This window comes from Capra hircus, chromosome 25 (genome assembly GCF_001704415.2).
Source record: "Capra hircus breed San Clemente chromosome 25, ASM170441v1, whole genome shotgun sequence".
Taxonomy (NCBI): Eukaryota; Metazoa; Chordata; class Mammalia; order Artiodactyla; family Bovidae; genus Capra; species Capra hircus.
Window position 1 is genome coordinate 42,602,009 of NC_030832.1, and position 21,098 is coordinate 42,623,106.

General features: G+C 64.3%; 1 protein-coding gene across 1 annotated transcript in view; it reads left to right on the forward strand.

Annotated features, from left to right (window-relative positions):
- The window catches only part of PRKAR1B (protein kinase cAMP-dependent type I regulatory subunit beta), a 30,912-nt gene extending 12,599 nt beyond the window's left edge, over positions 1 to 18,313 (forward strand). Inside the window, exons 4-7 of the mRNA XM_018040013.1 lie at positions 701 to 761; positions 5,834 to 5,955; positions 16,981 to 17,062; positions 17,212 to 18,313. Coding sequence (XP_017895502.1) covers positions 701 to 761; positions 5,834 to 5,955; positions 16,981 to 17,062; positions 17,212 to 17,384 — 438 coding nt within the window. The 3' untranslated portion in view covers positions 17,385 to 18,313. The remainder of the gene's footprint in view (positions 1 to 700; positions 762 to 5,833; positions 5,956 to 16,980; positions 17,063 to 17,211) is intronic.

Sequence of the window (21,098 nt, forward strand, 5' to 3'; positions counted from 1 at the left end):
CCGTATCCCCTGCACAGCCACCACCAAGCGCTTCAGAAGCCTGGTCCCTGCCTTCTTGGTCAACTACGAGGGCGTCTTGGATCCCAGCCCTGTGGGGGCTCTGCTGGATGAAGGCCCCCAGGGAGTCTCTGGGCTTCTTGGGGGCAGGCCGGGAACCTCCAGAATTCTGAAATTGAGACGCCGCCTTTGCTATGCTGGTCTGGCCCCGAACCAGGGAATCACGGGAGCTGACAGGGAGGTGGAGCCCCGGGGCTAGGAGGCTGGGGTCCCCCCACCAGGCCGGTTCACTGATGTTTGCTCACCTAGCCTTCACGGAGTCCTGTGGGGACAGGAATTAGGATACCCCGTTGTCCAGATGAGGAAACCGAGGCTCGGGGGGGCAGCTGGTCAGGGCGTGAGGATGTCTGGTGAGGGGTGGGCTTTGGGCCCAGCGCTTCTGTAGCCCCTTGAAGGTCGGCCTCGTGGCTCCCCTTCGCGCGTGAGTCTGGGTGAGGCTGTGCGTCGTGTGAGACCCCGGAGGGAGTGGGTGGTCTGGGCTCCGTGGCGGCAGCCCCTCAGGCCCCTGCTCGCTTGAGGGGCTTGTGGAACGCCCCGAGGGCCTCCTTTCAGGGGTTCAGGGTCACGTGGGGCTTTGGAGAAGGTGGGAGGGGTTGGGGCGTGAAGCCGTCTGAACAACTGCTTCTCTGACTTCTCCCCACAGGGCAGCACGCTGAGGAAGCGCAGGATGTACGAGGAGTTTCTCAGCAAGGTCTCCATCCTGGGTGTGTGCCTGCCCACGCGCTGTGCACGCCTGGGACACACACGTGCACACAGGTTCAGACACGCACTCGCATGTGCAGACACACACACATGCTCACACATGCAGACATGTGCTCACATGTGCACACACGTGCACACACACGCGTGCTTACGTGCGTGCAGTGCCCCCCCCACGCACGCGCACTGTGCATGCAGGCGTGTGGGTCCCCGTGGACACGCACACACGCACTGTCGGCGTCTGCCTCTGCCCCTCCGTGCTGTGTGTGTCCATCTGTCCACCATCGGAGCCGCTCTGCCCATGCTGGTCTGTCTGGAGGCCTCACATGGGCCCCGGTGTCGAGTGTCTCTCCTGACCTGTCTGGGGGTTTCCTCTGTGGGTGTCCCCCGTTCTTCTCATCCTGGGGTCTGACAGACACATCGACCGCGTCCCCACTGACGGTGGGGAGTGTCACAAAGGCCCCCCAGCAGCGTCTTTTCTCTGTTTGGGCCTTGCTCTGAGGCTCAGGATGGGGCGCTGTTGTCCCGGCCCAGTCGCCCAGCAGTGCAGCGTCTCCACACCTGTGTGAGGCACTTGGGAATTCCGGGTCAGGGTGTGAGTGTGTGTCGAGCAGCTCTGGTTAAGGGCCAGGTGGGCGACCTGCTGGGCAAAGTGTCGGCTCAGAGCTGAGGCCCTGGGAGACCACAGGGAATAACCGTCCAGAAACAGTTCCTGGGGGAACATCTCAGCCTTAAGCCTCAGGCTGGACGCGGGTTTGTGGGTGCAAGTGGCAAGTGAGGCTCAGCCTCCTTGTCTAAGAACCTGTGGGCTGAGGAGGAGAAAAAAGGCGCAGATTCTGGGGCGCTAGGGCGGCAAGGAGGCAAGAGCACACGATGAGGAAGAGGCAGTCTCTTCAGTAAGCGGCGCCGGGAAAAGCGGGCAGCTGCCTGTAAGAGAGTGAAGTTAGGGCTTCCTGGCGGCTCAGTGCAGCAGTTGCAGCTCCGATCCCTGGTCCAGGAGGGTCCACGTGCCACAGGGCAACCAAGTCCGTGCGCCACAGCTACTGAGCCTGTGTCCAGAGCCCTGGGCAGCCGGAAGGACTGAAGCCCGAGACCGTGGAGCCGGAGCCTGCTCTCCCCAACGAGAGGAGTCACAGTGAGAAGCCTGGTCGCCGCAGCCGGAGAAAAGCCAGGCAAAAGCAGCAGAGACCCAGCCAGCCAGAGACGCATAAACAGACAAGCCCTGAAACAGAACGACGTCAAAACATTCTCCAGCACCACCTACTGAAGCCCTCAAGATGGAGGGAAGGCCCGCGTGTCAGGCTGGGTGCAGTAGCGCTCCTGGAGGGACCAGGCGGAACTCCCTCTGACACAAACCTGAGCAGTGTCTTTTTGGCTTCATCTGCTAGAGTAATGGAGATAAAAACAAGGATGAACAAATGGGACCTAATTAAACTTAAAAGCCTTCGCACAACAAAGGAGACCATAAACAAAATAAAAAGACAGCCTGCAGAGTGGGAGAAAATACCTGTGAATGATGCAATAGGCTGGGGATGAGTCTCCAAAATATGCAGACAGCTCATAGAGCTCAGCACAAAAAACAACAAACAGCCCAATCAACAATGGCAGAAGATCTAAATAGACGTTTCTTCACAGAGGATACAGAGATGGCCAACAGGCACACGAAAAAGATGCTTCCAACTTTGCTCATTATTAGAGAATGCAAGCCAGAGCTACCGGGAGTGACCACCTCACACAGTCAGAATGGCCGTCGTCAGAAAGTCTACAGATGAACTAGGGGAGGATGTGAGAAGGGAGCCCCCTGCACCATTGGTGGTTTAGGGGAGGGTGTGAGAAGGGGGCCCCTGCACCATTGGTGGTTTAGGGGAGGGTGTGAGAAGGGGGCCCCTGCACCATTGGTGGTTTAGGGGAGGGTGTGAGAAGGGGCCCCTGCACCACTGGTGGGACTGTAAGTTGGCGTGAGATTCCTCAATAGACTGAAAATAGAGCCACCACACGATCCAGAAGCCTGGGCATATATCCAGACAAGACTATAATGAAAAAGGTGGGCGTGCCCCTGTGTTCCTGGCAGCATTAGTCACGATCGCAAAGACATGTCCGTCGACAGATGAAGGGACACAGACGATGTGGTGTGCGCGTGCGCGCACACACGCGCAGTGGAATATTACTCGGCCATAAAAAGAATGAACGGCGCCATTCGCAGCGACGTTCGTGGGCCTGGAGGTGATTGCACGAAGTGAAGAAAGCCAGGAGGAGGAAGGAAAATCCTATATGATGTCACTAGCATGTGGAACCGAAGAAACGAACTTATTTGCAGAACAGAAAGATGTTCACAGACATAGAAAACAGACTATGGTTAGGGGTGGGGTGGAGGGGAAATGAGGAGTTTGGGATTAGCAGATGCGCATCGCTACATGTAAGCTAGACGGCCAGCAGGCCCTGCAGCAGAGCGCAGGGAACTGTGTTCATGCCTTGTAATAACCTATAAGGGAAAACTTTGAAAAAGAGTGCAGAGGTGTAGCTGAATCACTTTGCTATGCGCCCGAAACTCCCAGCATTGTAAACCAAGTATGAAAGGAAAGTGTTAGCTACTCAGTCATGTCCGACTCTTGGTGACCCCATGGACTGTCCATGTTTAGTCCATGGAATTCTCCAGGCAAGAATACTGGAGTGGGTAGCCTTTCCCTTTTCCAGGGGATCTTCCCCACCCAGGGATCAAACCCAGGTCTCCTGCATTGCAGGCAGATTCTTTGCCATCTGAGCTACCAGGGAAGATGGATAAAAATCAACTATACTTCGGTTTTAAAAATGGTTAATAAAAAAACAGGGACATGGATGCGGATGGTCCTTTCGGCAATTCCCACAATGACAAGAAGATGGAAAGAACCTAAAATCTGTCATCACAGGAAGGGACTCGCGCCCGGGTGCCTGTGGTGCAGGGTTGCCTCCAGTGATGCACGTGGACGAGGCCTCTGCACGTCAACACGTGTCAGGACGGGTCGGAGACACGTGTGTGTCTGCACAGTTTTGGCAACGCTGCATGGTGTTTGCAAAGCTGCATCACGGTAAAGGTGTGAGACCACTGACGGGAGGAAACCAACCAAACCCTTGAAGATTAAAAAAAGAATTCCACCAAATCCTTAATAGTCGCAGCCTCTGGGGATGGAGAGCGGGCTCAGGCTGAGACGGAGGGACTGGGTCCTGTCAGTGCAGAGTCTGAGGAGCAGCTCCGAAGCGGCCGTGGCCAGGTGGTTCCGCGATTCCATTCGGGATGGATGCTGCCTGTGCTGGCCGTTCCAATGTTCTGAGTATTTTTTCCACTTTACAACGGGAAGGGCACGTCTGTGGAGTCAGGGCCCTGGGCGCTGTGAGCAGTGGGCGCAGGCTGCCTGCCCGGGGCGGCCCTGCAGCTCCTCGGGCTTCACCGGGGGAGCAGAGACGTCCCGACCCCATTTCCCGGGGAAGAAGCAAGCTGCAGGCCGGGGCAGGAGCGCGAGGTCTCCCGGGAGGAGAGCGGGTCGGGCTCGGGGCCGGAGGGCCGTGCCCTCCTGGAGCCTGGCCCCTGGCAGGCCCCTTCCCAGCAGGGTGCCTGCCGCTCGCTTGGCTGTGCTGGGGGGGGGGGAGGGGCACCTTCGGGGCACCTCTGGCGTTTCCTGGGGGATTTCTACCGCGTTCCCTGGCAGCATGGAGGCTCCCCTAGAAGGGCTGCGTTGGGGTGACCCCACGTGGGCTGACCGTCTGCACCTGGAGCTGAGCACAGCAAAAGTGCCCTGAAGCGTCCACCTCGGAGGTCAGGGCCAAGGAGTCGCCCACCAGCTTCTCCCGACCCTTTTCTCCTGGGATTTGCATCGTCGGGGAGGAAGCCCTGATTCTCCGGCCTCAGGTTGTTCAAGGTCTCAAGTGTAATAGAAAAACCTGCTGATCAAACATGAGGAAGTGAGCTTCCTGAGCCAGAGGCTGTAAAGTCAGAGGCTCTCGTTGCCTTGGAAGGAGACCAAACGCCAAACGCCAGTCACGCGTTTACCGGCACCGGTTTCCTCGTGGGGACAGACCGTGGTCCCTGCCAGAGTCACCTGCGGTCACGCGGGGGCCCCACCGCCTCCTGCGGGCGTGGGGCGCGGATTGCGGGGCAGGTCCCACCCAGGGCAGCGGCTGGCGGGCAGCTTGCTGCCACGGGCTCCCCACCTTCCCTGCCGCCCGCAGCAGAGGCGCCGCTCCAGCCCGGGCTCGGTCAGACGCCGGTGCTTCGGGGTGTGCGGCCCTGGCATGAGCTGTCGAGCCGAGAGCCCCTGCCCGTAGGCGGGCCCCAAGATGGACGGCCTGCCGCGCGTCTCAGCGGCTGACGCGCGAGTGAGTGCTGAGCACAGGCCAGAGGAGTTTCTTTGACCGAGAAAGAACCGATAGGCGATCGTTAGTTTCTTATAAGAGGAGCTGGTTATTGTGTTTCCTTCCAGAGGGCTGAGAGCGGACGATGATGGGGAGGGAAGGCGCGAGGGAGCGGGGGAGGGTGCAGAACTCGGGGGCGTTAACCTTGCCCCGGCCCGAAGTATCTTGGCCTGAAATAACGGAAGGTGGTCCACACCTCCGTCAGAACGTAAACTCGGTCGTGTGCTCTTGGGGGCGCTGAACGGTGTTTTATAAACAGCGAATGGCTTCAGCCTCTGAATTATTTAAACCCCTGAGCAGCCTGAGTGCCGAGCTGCAATTACATTGTTTTCAAAACTCCAGGCAGCTCTGTTCTCTCAAAGATAAAAGCATTTCAGCCCAGGTTACGCTGGACACACGCCCACGGCCCCTCGTTCCGTGTTTACGCTGAGCCCGTGGTTGGCGTGGGCCAGGCCCGGTCTGGGTTCTGCGCCCTCGTGCCCTTGCTGGGCCGTGGCTGCCTCCTGGCCCCGCGCACTCGTGGGGAAGCCTGCGCCTCCTGCGCAGACAGGTGCTGTCTTGTTCATCCCTGTGAGTTAGCAAAGCCTCGTCGCCCCAGGCCTGGCCACGTGGGCGTTTCCTGAGGTGGTCTGGGGAGGGGCACTGCCCCCGGGACTCCCCGGCCTCCCGTGACCCCTGTGTCCCCCCTCAGCATCCCTGGAGAAGTGGGAGCGTCTGACGGTGGCCGATGCCCTGGAGCCTGTGAGGTTTGAAGATGGAGAGAAGATTGTGGTCCAGGGTCAGCCCGGGGACGACTTCTTCATCATCACGGAGGTGAGTCCAGCTCGGGCGGGCGGGGGCCCCCACAGCAGCTCCAGCCAGGGGGGCTGTGGAGTCGGGTGAGGCCTGGTCTGCACGCGCCGCCCTGCCCGGCGCTCCACGCCCACCGCCTCCGTTGGCCGTGTGGACAGCGGCCTCGGGCCCCCACCGGCATCCTCGCCCTGGGACCCACGGGTCTCCCCTGGCCCCCAGGCCACCCCACGCAGATGTTACGGACACCAGACATACCAGCCGAGCGCGTGAAGCTGGGGGCCCGGGCTTGGTCGAGGGAGGGGAGAGGCTGCCCCAAATGGGACCCAGGGGGCCGTGTGCATCCTCGCAGGGGAAGCGTGTGAGCTGGGGGCCTGGGGGGTCTCCCCATGTGGCTTCTCACAACCATGTGAACTGGCCGTGGTCCCCGGTCGAGTTTGGTGTGAGAGGTGGGCACCAGCTTCCCTCACCTGGGCCCGTGTGAGTCACCGGCCGGCCGCCCCCCCCCGCCCCCTCCCGCGGCGACAGCTGGCTCTGCTGTAATCCGTGGCGGCCACGCTCAGCCTGCCGCTGATGGGCACGGGCAGCTGCGGAGCCGCATATCCCCCCACCTGGGGCCGGGGCTTGGCCGTGGTCCCCGGAGAGGAGCCACAGCCGTCCCAGGGTGGACGGGGGCGGGGGGCGCCTGGCCGTGGGGCCCTCCCCATGACGCAGGCCGAAAACTATGTGGGTCTGGCTTGCTCCCTGCTGCGCCGGGCCTCCTGGTGGGAAGGGTTTCTGTCGCCCGCCCGCCGGGAAAGCGCGTGCTCCAGCCCCGTGCTCCAGCCCCGCGAGCTGCCCTCGGAGATCAGGCGCTCACAGCACTGTGGAGGCCAAGAGAGGGTCCCTGAGCCGTCCAGGGAGAGCCAACCCCGCCTGGGGGTGGTGCAGAGAGGGCACAACCCGGGGACGGGGGGCCGGCACCCCCAGCTTGGAGCCACCATCTCAGTTTGAAACAGCGGAAGGGGGCTCCCCGGCTGCTGTGCGTGAGCGTGCGTCCTCCCACAAGCGGTCCCCTTCGGTGCCTCAGGCCACACGCTTGCCCCGTGGCCGGGGGTCCTGGGGGGCTTGCCCTGGACTCCTGCAGAAGCTCCTCCTGGGAGAGTGCCTGCGGTTCTTCCAGCTGCCTGCCTGGCTGCTCCCGCGGGAGCCGTCGGAAGGCTGAAGGGTCAGGAGAACGGCCACGGGAGGGTCTTGAGGGGGCGGGCACGAGCTTCACCGTGTGCACTTGGGAATGGGGCCGGCCACCTTCCAGTCCTGGCGCCGGGTGCACCAGAGCCCCCGGGCCGGGCCGGGGAGCCGTCCACAGGAAGCCTTCCTGCCCTGGGGCGGGAGACTCATTTGGCAATCAAGTTTCTTGAAAGAAAGGGAAAGAACCCCAGACAGAACAAATTACGCTTCCTGCCGGCGCAGTCTCCGCTCCATAGACCGAGAGGTGGCAACCCTGCGTGTCAGCCCCGGCCCCGCGAGTCGGCCCGGCCCCGGCTGTGGCCTCACAGAAGGCTCCCGCCTGCTGGCGCCAGAGGTGACCCCACGGGTGGAGCCTCAGCCTCACTCAGAGCACCTCCAGGGCCTTCCTCCCAGGACTCAGCTGCTCCCGTCCCTGCAGGTCGCGGTCCTGCTGTCGGATCCTCCTGCGAGTCCGTGGACACGCCGGGGTCTGGCTCGCGGTTTCTGGAGCGCGTTCCAGCAGAAAGCTGCTTGCGTTCTCCGAACACAGCCCAGGGGGGTGCGGTGCGCACTGGCCTGCACTGTGGGCTTTCCTTTCTAAACATTTAAATTGTCAGTATTTAGAAATCAGGCTGAGCACCGACGAATTGGTGCTTTTGAACTGTGGTGTTGGAGAAGACTCTTGAGAGTCCCTTGGACTGCAGGGAGATCCAAACAGTCCATCCTAAAGGAGATCAGCCCTGGGTGCTCATTGGAAGGACTGATGCTGAAGCTGAAGCTGCAACACTTTGGCCACCTGAGGTGAAGAGCTGACTCACTGGAGAAGACTCTGATGCTGGGACGGATTGGGGCAGGAGGAGGGGATGGCAGAGGATGAGATGGCTGGATGGCATCACCGGCTCGATGGACGTGGGTCTGTGCGAGTTCCCGGATACAGTGAAGGAAAGACGAGCCTGGCGTGCTGCAGGCACGGGGTCGCGGAGGCAGAGGCTCCTGAGGACTCAAGGGCAGCAGAGCCATGCTCCGCGTGGGAACTCGGGTCGGCCTCTGGACCGGCGCCCCTGCCCGGCTGCTGCTTGCCGCCTGGGTGCCGTGCCCCTCGCCTTGCGCCTCCACACCCGCCACCGTGCCGCGCTCTGGGCTCTGCACTCACTTGCAGGCCGCTGAGTTTGTAGCTTGGTTCTTGTGCTCGTGAGGCTGAGGGGAGGAGAGCGACTCTCTGGGGCCAAGGGCTGTGCGTCGGGTCCACGGCCACAGAGCTGTGTCAGCTGGACCTGCAGGGTCCTCACGGAGCCTCGGCAACCGTGGCAACTGGGGCTTCCAGGGCGAGCCCCACGGGCAGCCTGCCCCTCCCCCCCCGCCGCCGAGGACCCGCGGAGAGCAGCTGGCGGGCCCCGCAGGCTCCAGTGCACGGGACCCCCACTGTGGGTGCGGCTGTGTGTGAGGGAGGTGTGCGTGCTGCTTCCCCGGGGTCCCTTGGGCCCCTTCCGCTGGAGAGGCAGGTGGGTGCTGACCGCTTGTCTCGGCTGCTCCGGGGCCTGAGGTTTCTTGGCACCTCCATTAGAGGCCGTGAAAGCCGAGCTGTGGTCGTCTTCGGGGGCACACCTGGCACCACAGTGTGGTCTGTGTTCCGGGCAGCGGGAGGTGGGGCAGGGGCCTCCCCGGGGGCCCTGACGCCTCCTGCACAAAAGCTGTCCACGGGAGCCTTGGGAGAGCGACTCCGGGCTCTGTGGGAGCTCGGCTGTGTGGCTGAGGCCCCACTGCTGACTGGGTGGTGGAGGTCGGGGAAGGGCGTGGGGGCTGACTCCCAGGAACGGCGGTGGTGCTGGCCCTGGAGGGTAACCCCGCCCTCTCGGAAGGTGCAGCTTTCACAGCCTCGTTCGATGTATTTGAAGCGGCCTCCTTGGCAACTTGGGTATTTTTTGCTTTTTTTCTGTGATCCACCAAACTGAGGAAGTCACGGTGGGGCCTCGGGGTTCACAGGCGTCACGGGCTCAGAACTGAAAGGCAGGCTGAGCGTCTGCAGCCTCACGCCGTGTTTCCTGCCTGTGGCCCCAGCCACCTCTGAGGGGGGCGCAGTATCTCCCCACGCCAGCCCTGTGCTCCCCCGAGCCCCCCGTGACCCTGATTCCTCTGGAGGATGTGCTGGAGCGTCTGAGTAGATCCCTTATGCAGGCTGTTTGCTTATTTGTACAATTCAGTGTGGCCTCAGCCCACAAAGCAGACAGCCAGACAGGAAAGGACGTTTGCCCTGTGGATGTGCCGGGAAGGACCCAGGCTGCTGGACCCAGGGGCCTGGTCCAACGTGGGTCTCCAGGTGTTTCTGCAAAGGTGTTTCTCTGATGCAGTTGACACCGACATCCGCCGACCTGGAGGCCGGGCCCCTAGCTCCGCGAGGAGTGGGGAGTGTGGACTGGCGGGGCCCTGCCCCCTCGGGGTGGACCTGAGGCCGTGCCGGGTGCGGGCTGCCCTGGCGCTGCTGCTGCTCACTCCCGCCTTCCGCCAGGCCTCTGTCTGCCCCCTGCTCTTCAGGTGGGTGCAGGCTGCCCTGGGCGCTGTGTCCCCCGTGTGAGGGGCTGACAGGGACCCCCACCTGCACAGACGTGAGGACCAGCCCCTGCACACACTGGACGCGGCGTTGCCAACGCCTGCTGGGTGCCTGCTGGGGCTCAGTGGGCCCCGGGGCCTCTGCCAGGCCTGCGGCGGGCGCTCCTTGTCTCTGGGCTCTGCGTCACGCCAGCCGTCTCTGAGGCCGTGGGGGCCTGCCAGCCCCGTGGACAGTGGACCCCAGCGCTCCAGGAGTGTGTTCTCTGGAGGCCAGAGCAGGCATGCGGCCGTCAACCTGGGGCCGCTCGGACATGAGGACAGAAGGCACAGTGGGTCTCCCGGGGCCCGGCCAGCGGCTGAATGTGGAGTCCGAGGCAGCCCGGCCACTCTGGGACCCCGTCTAGTCACCGAGGCCCTGAAGCGCCTGGTGGCCCCGCGGGTTCTTGGCCACTGACGGCGGGAGCCACAGGGCTCCTGGAAGCGTCTGCAGGACAGAGCCCGGGGGGCTGCCCAGGGAGGGGGCTGGCAGGCGGGGCCTGGTGAGGAGCACGGGCTGCCTGCAGCCCTGGGGACTCAGTTTACCCCCGGAAGGACTCTGGGCACAGGCCGAGGCCCGGCCTGGGTCTCAGTCCTCGGTCCTGACGCAGCCCACCCTGTGGGTGACTCCACGTGACAGAGCCTCGGGGGCCGGTGGGCAGCTGGGCAGAGCCGGTTCCCTCCAGCCTGCTCCCACAGCCAGGAGGCGTTACCATGGAAACCCAAGGCTGGACGCAGCTCCTCTCCTCGCAAGTCACTCTTGTGAACGTCCCTGACGTTGACGCGACCGCTGAGTGGCCACTTCGAAGCCGTCTCTGGAGGGGCCTCTGTGTTCATCGCCATCTCGGGAACTTTCAGGGAGACACCCGAAAGCCCCACTGTGCGCCGGGCTGAGGCTCAGTGCCCTGCAGGGGCGGTGGCCGCCGCTGGGCCGTGTGCGGGGTGTTCGCCGAGGTGGGGGAACCGCTTGCGCAGACCTGCCCTGGCCCCAGGCGGAGACGGGGAGGCCGGGGTGGAGCCGGGGCCCGCGCTCCAGTGGGCTGCGTGTGGACGTGTGAGTGGAAATCCTCCAGGTGGGGGAGGTGGGCGGGATGTCCAGAGGAACCTCAGGCCCAAGGCTATGGCGGGCAGGCGCGGGGGCAGGCCGAACCAGCCCCCTGCCCTACAGACAAGGGCTTTGGATGCCCTCTGAGACCCCCTGCAAGGGCAGGAACGTTGTGTCCAGCTGCCCAGGCTTCTTAGGAGCTGGACGACGGCAGCGGTCCCGCCCGGGACTCCCGGCTCCTGGGGGGCCTCCTGCGGGCCCGGGGGTCTGCCTGTCCTGGACCCCTGCTCCTCACCACGGGCCTCTCTGATGGCTCGCCCTGCCCCTCCGCCGCCAGATGACGGCCTTCGCGGCTCAGCCGCAGGGGCCCCACAGGGAGGTGCCTGAGGGCAGTCCACATCTGCGTGATCCCGCCGCGGTAGGTGCCAGACTGTCGTGTCCGGGGAGAGAGCGGGGCCTGAGGTGTTGGAGCATGGCTGTCTCGGTCCAAAGGCAGCAAGAAGACACTCTCCGCTTCTGGGCTGAACCAGGCGCGCGTTTCCAGAAGCCCGGCTGGGCCGAGCGCCTTCTGCCTGCACGTGCACCCACCCCGCCCACTCAGCTGTGTGTCATCCCTGCCGGCTCGGTCACCAGCGCCCGGAGGGCTCCCATCTGGACCGCGTCCGTTCTGCGTCTCTGAAGGGTGGCTTCAGTTCACAGCAACGTGGAGGGAACGTACGGAGGTCCGCCCTGCACGGCCTCCCCACCAGGCAGCCCTGCCCGGCTGTGGGCCTCCTTGCACGCGTCCCCGCAGCCCAGCCTGGGCACTCAGGCCCTCATTGGCCACCACTGCATCACACGAGCGGCCTCCCTGCCGGGAGAGGCCTCACGCCGTCCCTGCCCGCCTGGCGCTCCCACGCCGGCGCCTAGCTCTTCAGCGTCCCCCGGTTCCCCTTTTCCAGGTGGTCCTGCGGCTGGAATCACGGGGCCTGAGGCCGTCTCTTGCTGGTGCCTTTCAGCCAGTGATCTGCGTGCGCGTTTCCTCCGTGGCTCTCCAGGGCTGGACGGCTCACTGTTTCTAGCACTGAGTACAGTCTACCGTCTGGATGTCGGTGGCGTGCAGCTACCCGGCTGCGTCTGACTCTGTGGGCCCCGCGGACGGCCGCGCGCTGGGCTCCCCCGTCCTTTGCCAGTCTGCGTATCTGTCACCTTCGAAAAGGCCCTTTGGTTGCTTCCAGGTCTTGACACTTAGGAAGGAAGCTGCTCCGAGCATCTCTGTGCTGGTTCTTGTGGCCTCACGACTTCAGCCTCGTCCTCTGAGCAGGTTCCGGGGAGCTCCATGCACTGCCGTCTCTGAGGTGGCGACCCCCGTCTGGTGTCTGCTCGCTGCTTGAGCGTGCCTCTGCTGACCGTCTGCGGGGCTCTCACGCCCAGATGGCCCAGCCCCTGTCTTGGGCGGCTCTGATGTCCCCTGCGAGGGTCAGAGGAGCCCAGGGGGCTCCTGGGTCCTAATTCATCGCCCAGTGGCCTCGTCCTCTGGGGGCCAGTCCTCTAGGAGCCCCCTTTTATAGGTCCTAGCCTGTGCACCCCAGTCGCCCTTTCCTTGGGGAGGACAGCTCCCAGCGCCAGCCACGTGAGCACGCCTAGGCGCCAGACGACCTGACCGCGTCCCCTTGTGAGCCGTCCGGCTCTGCTTTCCCAGGTCCTTGAGGCAGTGGTGTTCCCAGACCACAGACGTGGATCCCGAGGTCCCGTTTTCTCCCCAGCACCAGCGGGGGCAGAGATAAGCAGTGTGCACAGACCGTGGCCGTAGAGGGAGACCCTGCAGACGCGCCGTCCTGGACAGATCAGCCTGTGGGAGTGTCAGCCCCCACCCCCGCCGCTGCCCGCTGGCCGGTGGCGGGGGTGGGCGGCCCGAGGGCGGCTACCCTCCCAGTCTCAGCCAGGCTGCCCTGGGCCTGCGCGCCTGGCTCCCCGTGTCTGGCCGTGGCCGGACGCCTGCCCGTCCTGCCGGTGAGGCAACTGAGGTTTGGGCGGTGCCCGGCTTTCGCCGGTGGCCAGCATGTGGAGGAGCCAGGCCTGAGCCGCGGGGGCTGTGCGGGGCTGGCCCCAGCCGCGTCGGGGCGCTGCTGGCGGGGCTTCCTGTACCTGCACCCGTGTCCCCTCTCTCGGTCGCCCCTTAATTTATGGGAAGTGGTGCCAGTTCCAGTTTCTGGCCATGACGTTGTTGTTGTTAAATATGTATTTGTTGAAATAAGTGCATTCCCCTGGTGGCTCAGAGGGTGAAGAACCCGCTTGCAATGCAGGAGGCCCCGATTCAGTCCCTGGGTCGGGACGATCCCCTGCAGAAGGGAATGGTCACCCACTCCAGCGTTCTGGCCTGGAGAGCCCCAGGGACGGGAGCCTGGCGGGCTGCAGTCCATGGGGCCCTAAAGAATCAGATGCGGCCGAGCGACTGACATCTTCACAGCTCCTTTTTGTTCTCCCTGAACTTGGCGTCAGTGGGCCCTGAGCCTGAGTTCTCACTGCAAGGCGGGCCGGGGCTCAGGTTCACCCCTGTGCACTGAGAGGCGCGTGTGTCCCTTCCCTCGCTGGGCTGGACACGCACAAGGGCTGCGACAGACTCCGGTCTGTGCCCAGCGGCTGGGAGCCAGGGGGGCTCGTCTCTCTCCCTGGACGCCGTCTGCCCAGCCCCTAACCCGACCCCCTGGGGTTGCGCCCCTGGCGCTGACCCGTCTGCCCTGTTGCCCCAGAGTTCTGGGGGCACCTGTGGGTTCTGGGGGCGCCTGCGGGTTCTGGGGGCGCCTGTGGGTTCGGGGCGCCTGCAGGTTCTGGGGCTCATGCGGGTTCTGGGGGTGCCTGTGCCTGCTGGTCCTCACTGGTCAGTTCTCTTAGTCCTTAGGTGGCATCCGGCTCACAAGCCAGAGGCCTGGGTGACAACCTGCAGGATGGGGGGACCTTGAGGGGGCGAGGCTGCCCTCCCTGCCTCGCTAGGCGCAGTCCCCATGGCCGGAACCACGATTCCCGACGGCCATCACCTGCACTGTTGGGGGCTCTGGGCCGGGCTGGGAGGCGGTTTTGGGGAGCGGGAAGCCCGAGGCACTGCTTCAACGAGCGCGTCCCCCTCGACCTTGGCTGCTTCCTATCTCATAAAGGTCATGCATGCCCATTGTCAAAACCAGAGTTGGTTTGGGTTTTGCCTCTGTAGAAAAATTTCAAACATGAAAAATGTTTTAAGGAAAACGGGTCTCTTGTGAGAACCCATCTCCCCCAGGCTCTGACAGGGACGCCCTTCCCGTGCGTCCTCCCGGGCTGACTCCTCTGCGACCCGGTTTATTTTGAGAGCTGGGCTAGAGTCAGTGAGTGAGAAGTTTGGGGAATGTGGCCTGGATCCTGGCGAGTGTGTTTTTCCAGCCCCCAGAGTTCCGGTGCTCAGTCCCTGGAGGACGTCTGCGCCGCCTTTTCTGCCGTCTGGGAAAGGAGCTCGGATGGGCCGGCTGCTCCGGGCCCGTGATGGTCTCTCTGGGGTGGGAAGAGCTGGGTGTGTGCTGGGCACGCCGGGGCCCATGTCGTGGGAACGCCGGGCCCTGCTGGCCGAGGCCCCACCCCGCCGAGCCCATCTGTGCGTTTCCCTCGCTCCCGCCCCGGGCTTGCTGGCTGTACCTTCCCAGGACAGGGACTGTCTGCCTTTGCATCAGGGCCCGGCGGTGGTGGATGGTCAGCCTTGGCTGCTGAAACGGAGACCCCCGGGGCTGCTGCGCAGCTTCCCTGCCTCGTGAAGCAGTGACCCAGGGTCATCGCGGGCACCCGGGGCGCGTGGCCCTGTCCTGTGGCCCAGCTGCCCTGGCCCCCGGGGCAGACGTTCCCTGGTGGAGGCGGGGCTGCGGCAGCAGGAAGAGAGTTGGTCCAGCGCACGCCCCGCCAGGGACATGCGGTCCGTGGGCACGTGCCCGCAGCCCAGATGTGCAAGGACCTGGTGGGGCTGGCCTGTCCTGGCAGCTCTGCTTGCTCGGGGCTCCTCCGAGGGCCTTTCTATGTGTCCATGCTCACACCATCCAGCGTGGAGGGTCTGTTAGGACCTCGGTCTTCTGAGCCTCCACGTCAAGGCCCTGGTGGGAAAGCGCTGTCCGTCTGTCCCAGTGGAAACCAATTTCAGCTCATCAGCCTGCGTGGCTCATAAGACGGGCTGGGCCACGCGTGACCGGGAGGGATGCTGTAGTGACTGTGAGGGACTCGCAGGTTCCAGAGAAGACAGATCCGGGAGGGGTCTGCGCGAGGTTGGGGGGCTGCCTGGGGGGCAGACGGGTGAGGAACAGAGCTGAGCCCGTCCCTGTCTCCTGTGCCCCAGGCCTCGCCCCCGTCCCGAGCGGGCAGGGCAGAACTTGGGGAGGGAGCCAGTCACTTTGGCTGCAGGTGAACTCGTGACCTGCTCTGACCGGTGAGGTGTGAGGGGAGGGTGCCTGGAGCTTCCAGGTTTTCCTGTCGATGGCACTGGGGAGGCATTTAGCGACTCCCGGAGCGGTGGCAGCCGTGGTCACACCATGAGGGTCCGACCGAGGCCACGAAGGAGGCGAGGAGGAGCCCAGGGGCACACGCACCTGCGGGCCTCTGGGTCGGCCAGCCCGGAAGCCGCCTGCATCTTCTGGTTTGGGGACAGCGGTCAACCTTAGTAGCCTTCAGACACGTTGAGCTAGGTTTTCTCTTGTTTGAGGCTTGAAGCCTCTCAGGTGCTGTAAGCCTTGAGTGAACCAGGAAACTTCAGATCCATCCTGGGGTCCAGATGAGGAGAATGATCCAGCTGTAAAGTGGGAAATTGTCTGAAATGGGAGCGTAAGTGGTGTAAGTGGAAAGGCGTGAGTGTAAATGATATTTAGGTCAGTGCAGCATCGTCTCCAGAGAGTCGCTGCGGCCCCTGTGGTGTTGTCAGCCCTGCACTGACTGCCCTCCCATCCAGGGGAGCAGGTCTCTGCTCCTCTCCGTGGCATCAGCGTGAGACCATGTGTCCTGCAGGCCCCGCCCGTTGGCCCGGGTCTGTGGACGTCTCACCCAGGGAGGACTCCCGGGTCGGGGGTTTCCGGCCCAAGGAGCACTCCCGGCGGGGGGGAGGGGTCCGGCCCAGGGAGCACTCCCGGCAGGGGGCAGGGTCCGGCCCAAGGAGCACTCCCTGCGGGGGGGGGGGTGTCCGGCCCAGGGAGCACTCCCGGGTGGGTGGAGAAGTCTGCTCATTCCAGGTCCCTCTGTCTGTCCACCAGCATTGTAAACACCCCAGATGCCTGGGAGCTGAGAGGCCCCGGGGCCGGAAGGGGCCACAATGGGGCTGCCCAGGGCCAGAGGTCCCAGGCCTGGTGGGCGCTGGCAGGGTCTTCTGACTGCGTCTCGCAGCCCGGGCAGAGGGGTTCACTCGTTAACCCGGCCGCGGCCGGGCCAGCACGTATGTTTCTGGGTCGTGGTGAGCCGAGTCCACGGGGAGACAGACTGTGCTCGTCTGTGTGGCCAGGGTGTTGGCACTGGCTGTCCAGACTGGGGACACGCGTGAGCAGCAGGTAGCCGAGGCCCTGGTGGGCGCAAGAGGACCCCGGTGCCACAGGAACCTTGTCCTGGGGCCCCAGCTGCTCGGCCGTGCTGCGGACGTGCCCTGCTGGGGGCCAGCATGGATACAGAGGGCGCTGTGCCCATCTGCGTGGCTCAGAGCCGCTGGAGACCGTGCAGGCCGGTGGGGTGGCTGGGGAGGCCTCGCCCTGACTCCTCAGCTGCGTGGGGAAGACCCCAGTTTGGACGAGGCTCCAGCCCCCGACCCCAGGCGACAGGCCAGGGACTCTGCCTTTGGAAGACCCCAGGGCTGGCCGTGGCTGCTGAAGCTGCGTCTCGGGTGTGGGCTGTGGCCTCATTCATCGCTGAGCCTCGGGGTCTGCAGGCGCCCCATCACCGCGCAGGGGGAGCGCGACCCCCAGGCCACACTGCCCCTGTCCTTGAGACTGAGGCCAAGGTTGGCTGGGGGGAGTGCTGCCCAAGAGATGGCCCTAGGTTCTGCCGGCACCCAGCCCAGGGGGTGGCCGGGGTGTGCCCTGCGCTGAGCACGGCTCCCGGAGCCTGCACCTTGCTCCAGGTGGGGGCGTGCGGAGCTGGCAGAAGGGGGTTGCAGACAGGACCCTCGGGGGTGAGCCCAGGAACCCCCACCCTGGCCCGCTGGGCCCTGGCTGGCTGGCCCTCACGCGCGCCCTTGGCCTCTGCAGGGCGCAGCTTCGGTCCTGCAGCGCCGGTCCCCCAGCGAGGAGTATGTGGAGGTCGGGCGCCTCGGGCCCTCTGACTACTTCGGTGAGTGCGGGCTCTCTCCCGGGGGGGTGGCCAGCTTGTGGGGCCCCAGCAGGCCCTGGGCGGGGGCGGGGGAGTCCCGGGAGGCCTGGGCGCCGTCCCCCTGGGGAGGGCACCCCGATGCCCGCAGCCCTGACGCCCCTCGCCCCCAGGGGAGATCGCGCTTCTCCTGAATCGGCCCCGGGCAGCCACGGTGGTGGCGCGGGGGCCCCTCAAGTGCGTGAAGCTGGACCGGCCCCGCTTTGAGCGCGTGCTGGGGCCCTGCTCCGAGATCCTCAAGAGGAACATCCGGCGCTACAACAGTTTCATCTCGCTCACCGTCTGAGCGCCCCCCGCCCTCCGGGAATAAGCGCGGTGCCTCCCGGAAGGCAGCCCTCTCCCCGCCTCCCTGCCCCGACCCCCTCGAGGCCCCTCTCAGGGAGCCCGCCCCCCACCCCGTCTCCTGCGGCGCCGGCAGCTCCCTGGCCCAGGCCTGGCGACGTGACGCCGCTGGGCTGCAGTTGGTCTGGGGCGATGACGTCCCTGTTCTTGGAGCTGGAAGCTGAGGCTGCAAAACTCAAGCCCCTCCCTCAGACGTGTGCCTCCCCCGGGTCCCTCAAGATGCCAGAGCTGGAGAGGCTCTGGTGGCTTCAGCCAGGCTTGGCCTCGGAGCAGGGTGTGGGGTGGTGAACTTCCCCTCTTCCGGAAAGCCCGGCACACCGGCCAGTTTGCCTGACCATCAGGGCGGGGGCTGTCTCCCTGGGCCAGGATGCCCAGCAGGGAAGGCCCCGGTGTTTGAGTCTGGGGCTTCCCCAGGCATGGGAGGCCTGCCCCCACTGCTCCACAAAGCAGCCTCTTGGAGACTTGGAGGGGGTGCAGGGACCTTCTGAGCACCTTCTGGACGCAGCTGTGAGCCACCTTCCCGCAGACAGGCCTCCGCTACCGGGAGCATCGCCCTGGGAAGGCGGGTGTCCGAGCCTCTCCCCGAGCAGGAGCGTGTGTCAGGCCAACCCACGGCTCGCACACCTAGGTCATCCATCGACTGACTGCCCCCCGGAAGTGCCGTCGGGCCTGCTCCCAGTGGAGCGGGAGCGGCCGGGGCCTGTGCGCATGGGTGACCTGAAGTGCCAGCGAGACGCCGTGCGGCCTGGGGAGCTGCCCAGGCTAAGGGGACCCCTGCTTTGCCTCTGAGTGTCTCTGTGGTGTGTGAGCCCTACCCTGTTCATCACGATGTTCCGAATGCCGCATGTGTTATTAAATGCGTAGTGAAGTTCATCTGCCCGACTCCGGGTTTCAGTCTAAAATTTTTAGAGAAGACTTTCTTCCTTTTGTCTGTCTCTCTTCTGGTCAAATAGTCATAAAACTTAGCGTCTTAACCATTTGTAACCTCAGGGGCGTTAAGCGCGTTCATACAGAACTTTCTCACCTTCCCAGCCTGAGACCCCGTCCCCGTGGACGCTGACGCCCCTCCCCCAGCCCCGGCCCCCTCCTGTCTGTCTCCGTGGCCCTGACTCCTCCGGGACCTCAGAACTGGGGTCAGACAGTGTCTGTCCTTCCGTGTCTGGCTCATTTCATGGCTGTGTTCTCAAGGTTCACATGCGATGGAGCCGGGCCAGCATTTCCTTCCTTCTCAGGGTTGAATCATGTCCCGTGTGAGCGTGGACCACGCTTTGTCTCCATTCACCCCACCGATGGCGATGGTCCCTGGGGCTTTCAGCCGCCTGCCACCGTCATAGCTGACAAGCTGGCTGCGGCCCCCAGGGGGCGGGGTGCTGGCAGCTTTCAGGGTGTGAAGCCACATAGCAGGAAGCAGGCCCCGGGCCCACCCTGGGGGACCACGCTCTGACAGCCTGGGGGCAAGTTTCTGAGCAGCGGCTCGGGAAGGGGCTGACGGTGGGGAGCACGTGCCGTCTGATCCTCCTGTCCAGACTTCGGGGAGCAGCAGGCCTGCGCCTCACCTAGGACGGCCGGCTCAAGACCACAGTCTACGGCCCCACCACGCGGGGTGCATGTCGGCTGCACCATTCCCAGAGAGCCCTCAGGCTAGCTTTCAGGCTCCTGCTGTGAGGGTGCGAAGGGCCCACTGCCCAGGGCCTCCCAGACAGGCTCCCTGGGAGAGTTGGGCACAGCTCCAGGATGAAATCTGAGCCAGGACGGGGTCTTGACCCCCAGAGAGCTGCTGCTGCTGGTCTAGGCAGCAGCTTCTGGGTCGACAACAGGCGTACGGCCTGCGGGCACCTGCCCTGGGCCTTGTCTCGAGGGCTGTGAGCAGTGGCCTCTGGAGCCAGGATGGGAGCTTTGGCTCAACCAGCACTGGGGGAGCTGTCGTGAGCCCTGTCCGTCCAGTGGGCAGGCGTCCGCTGTGCACGGCACGGAGACGGCCGTTTGTTGAGGGCCGGCCCAGGTCCTACTCCACACGCTCCGGGAAGCTCTCCCAAACCCCCGGGCTTAGGGGCTGTCCTGCTCTGGGGTCCCGCTGCCCCCAGGTACTTGCCAAGGAGAGAGAGCAGCCACCTAAGACCCCTGCTCCTCCTGAGGGCTGAGGCTGCGCCATCCAGGACGCAGGGAGGGCAGAGGCCACGGGCTTCTCTGCAGCAGGAGTGAGGTCAACGCGCACACCCTTCAGTTTCCTTTGAAGGATGTCTACTGAGTAATAAAACCACCACACACCGCAAAGCGCCGCACACAGTAACACGCACGTGTGTAAAACAAGCGGGGTTCTCTGTGTCCCCCAGTTTAAGCAGTTCATGTATATGAAACAAATGATGTTCTCTGTTATGTCCTCCAGTTTAAGCTGTTCACGTATATGAAACAAGCGGGGTTCTCTGTTGTGTCCCCCGGTTCTAAGCTGCCCGTGCCTGGGGGGCCCGACGTCATCACAAAGGACCCTCCAGGAGGGAGGTGGGGGCCCCGGGTCAGAGAGAGGACGGGGGAGGAGGCAGTCGGGGAGGAAGAAGCCAGATGCTCAGGACGAGGTCAGACCACGGAGCGAGTTGCCTCAAGGAGTTGGGAGAGGAGGACGCAGACCCTGCCCAGCACCTCCGGAAGGAGCCAGCTCGCGGGAGCTTTTCAGACCGACCTCTGGGTTGTAGGGTTAAGTAGTGGTTGAGCTGCTGAGTTTGGGGCATTTTGTTACAGCAGCCGCAGGACGGTCATACGCACCCCTGCTGGTGCTGGGCTGGAGCTCGGACACCACAAGGGCAGGTTCCCCCCCAGCCTTGGGGTGTGCTCCTGAGGCCCAGGGTCTCCCTGGACTGGGGCTCGGAGGGGTGTGGCCTGTCCGCCTGGGCGTGGGCACCCAGGCTGGCGGTTGCAGGAAGCCTCTGCCCGCCGCCCGCTGGGGGTGTGGCCGGCGCAGCATCTTCCCCAGCTGGGCACTGGGCCTGCTCCCTCTGGCGCCAGGCGGCACAAACCCGGGGCTGTGGGCTTGTGAAAGCGGGCTTGTGTCCGCCTGAGACTACAAGCCGGGCGATTGTCCCTGCCCTGCCGTGCTCCCCAGGGTGGTGCCAGGGCGCGGGGCAGAAGGGGCCAGCAGGATGAGGTCCAGGGGGACGGCCCCCGGGTGGCTCACTCCCCTTGGCCGCTCTGGAGCCTGATGTGGCCACCCCCGCTTTGTCCCGAGGCCGCATCTGGGAGGGTCAGGCTGCGGCCAGTTGAGGCCTGACGGTGGGCTCCAGAGGGCAGCTGGGGGTCTCATACCCTCACCTGCGGGCCCCAGGACCCCATGGCGCTGGGCACCCAGTGGGCAGCAGCAGATATTTGAATAATGAATAGAAGTGGATAAAGTAGGTATCATTGGAGGGGAGGTAGGGGAAATTCAGGCTCTGGCTTCTACAGGCCAAAAAATAAGAACCTTTGTTCGAAGTATCATATTTTCTACAAAAATGAACTCCGAATGGCTCACCGATTCACACACGAACACCAAACCCTCAAACTTGCGGGAGAAAGAGGGAAATATCCTGGGGCTCGTGGGCCAGACAGCCTGTCCCTCACAAGCCTGAAAGGAGAGCTGGACCAGCTGGAGGTCCCGACAGTCGAGATTGCTGCCCAGAGAAGGACA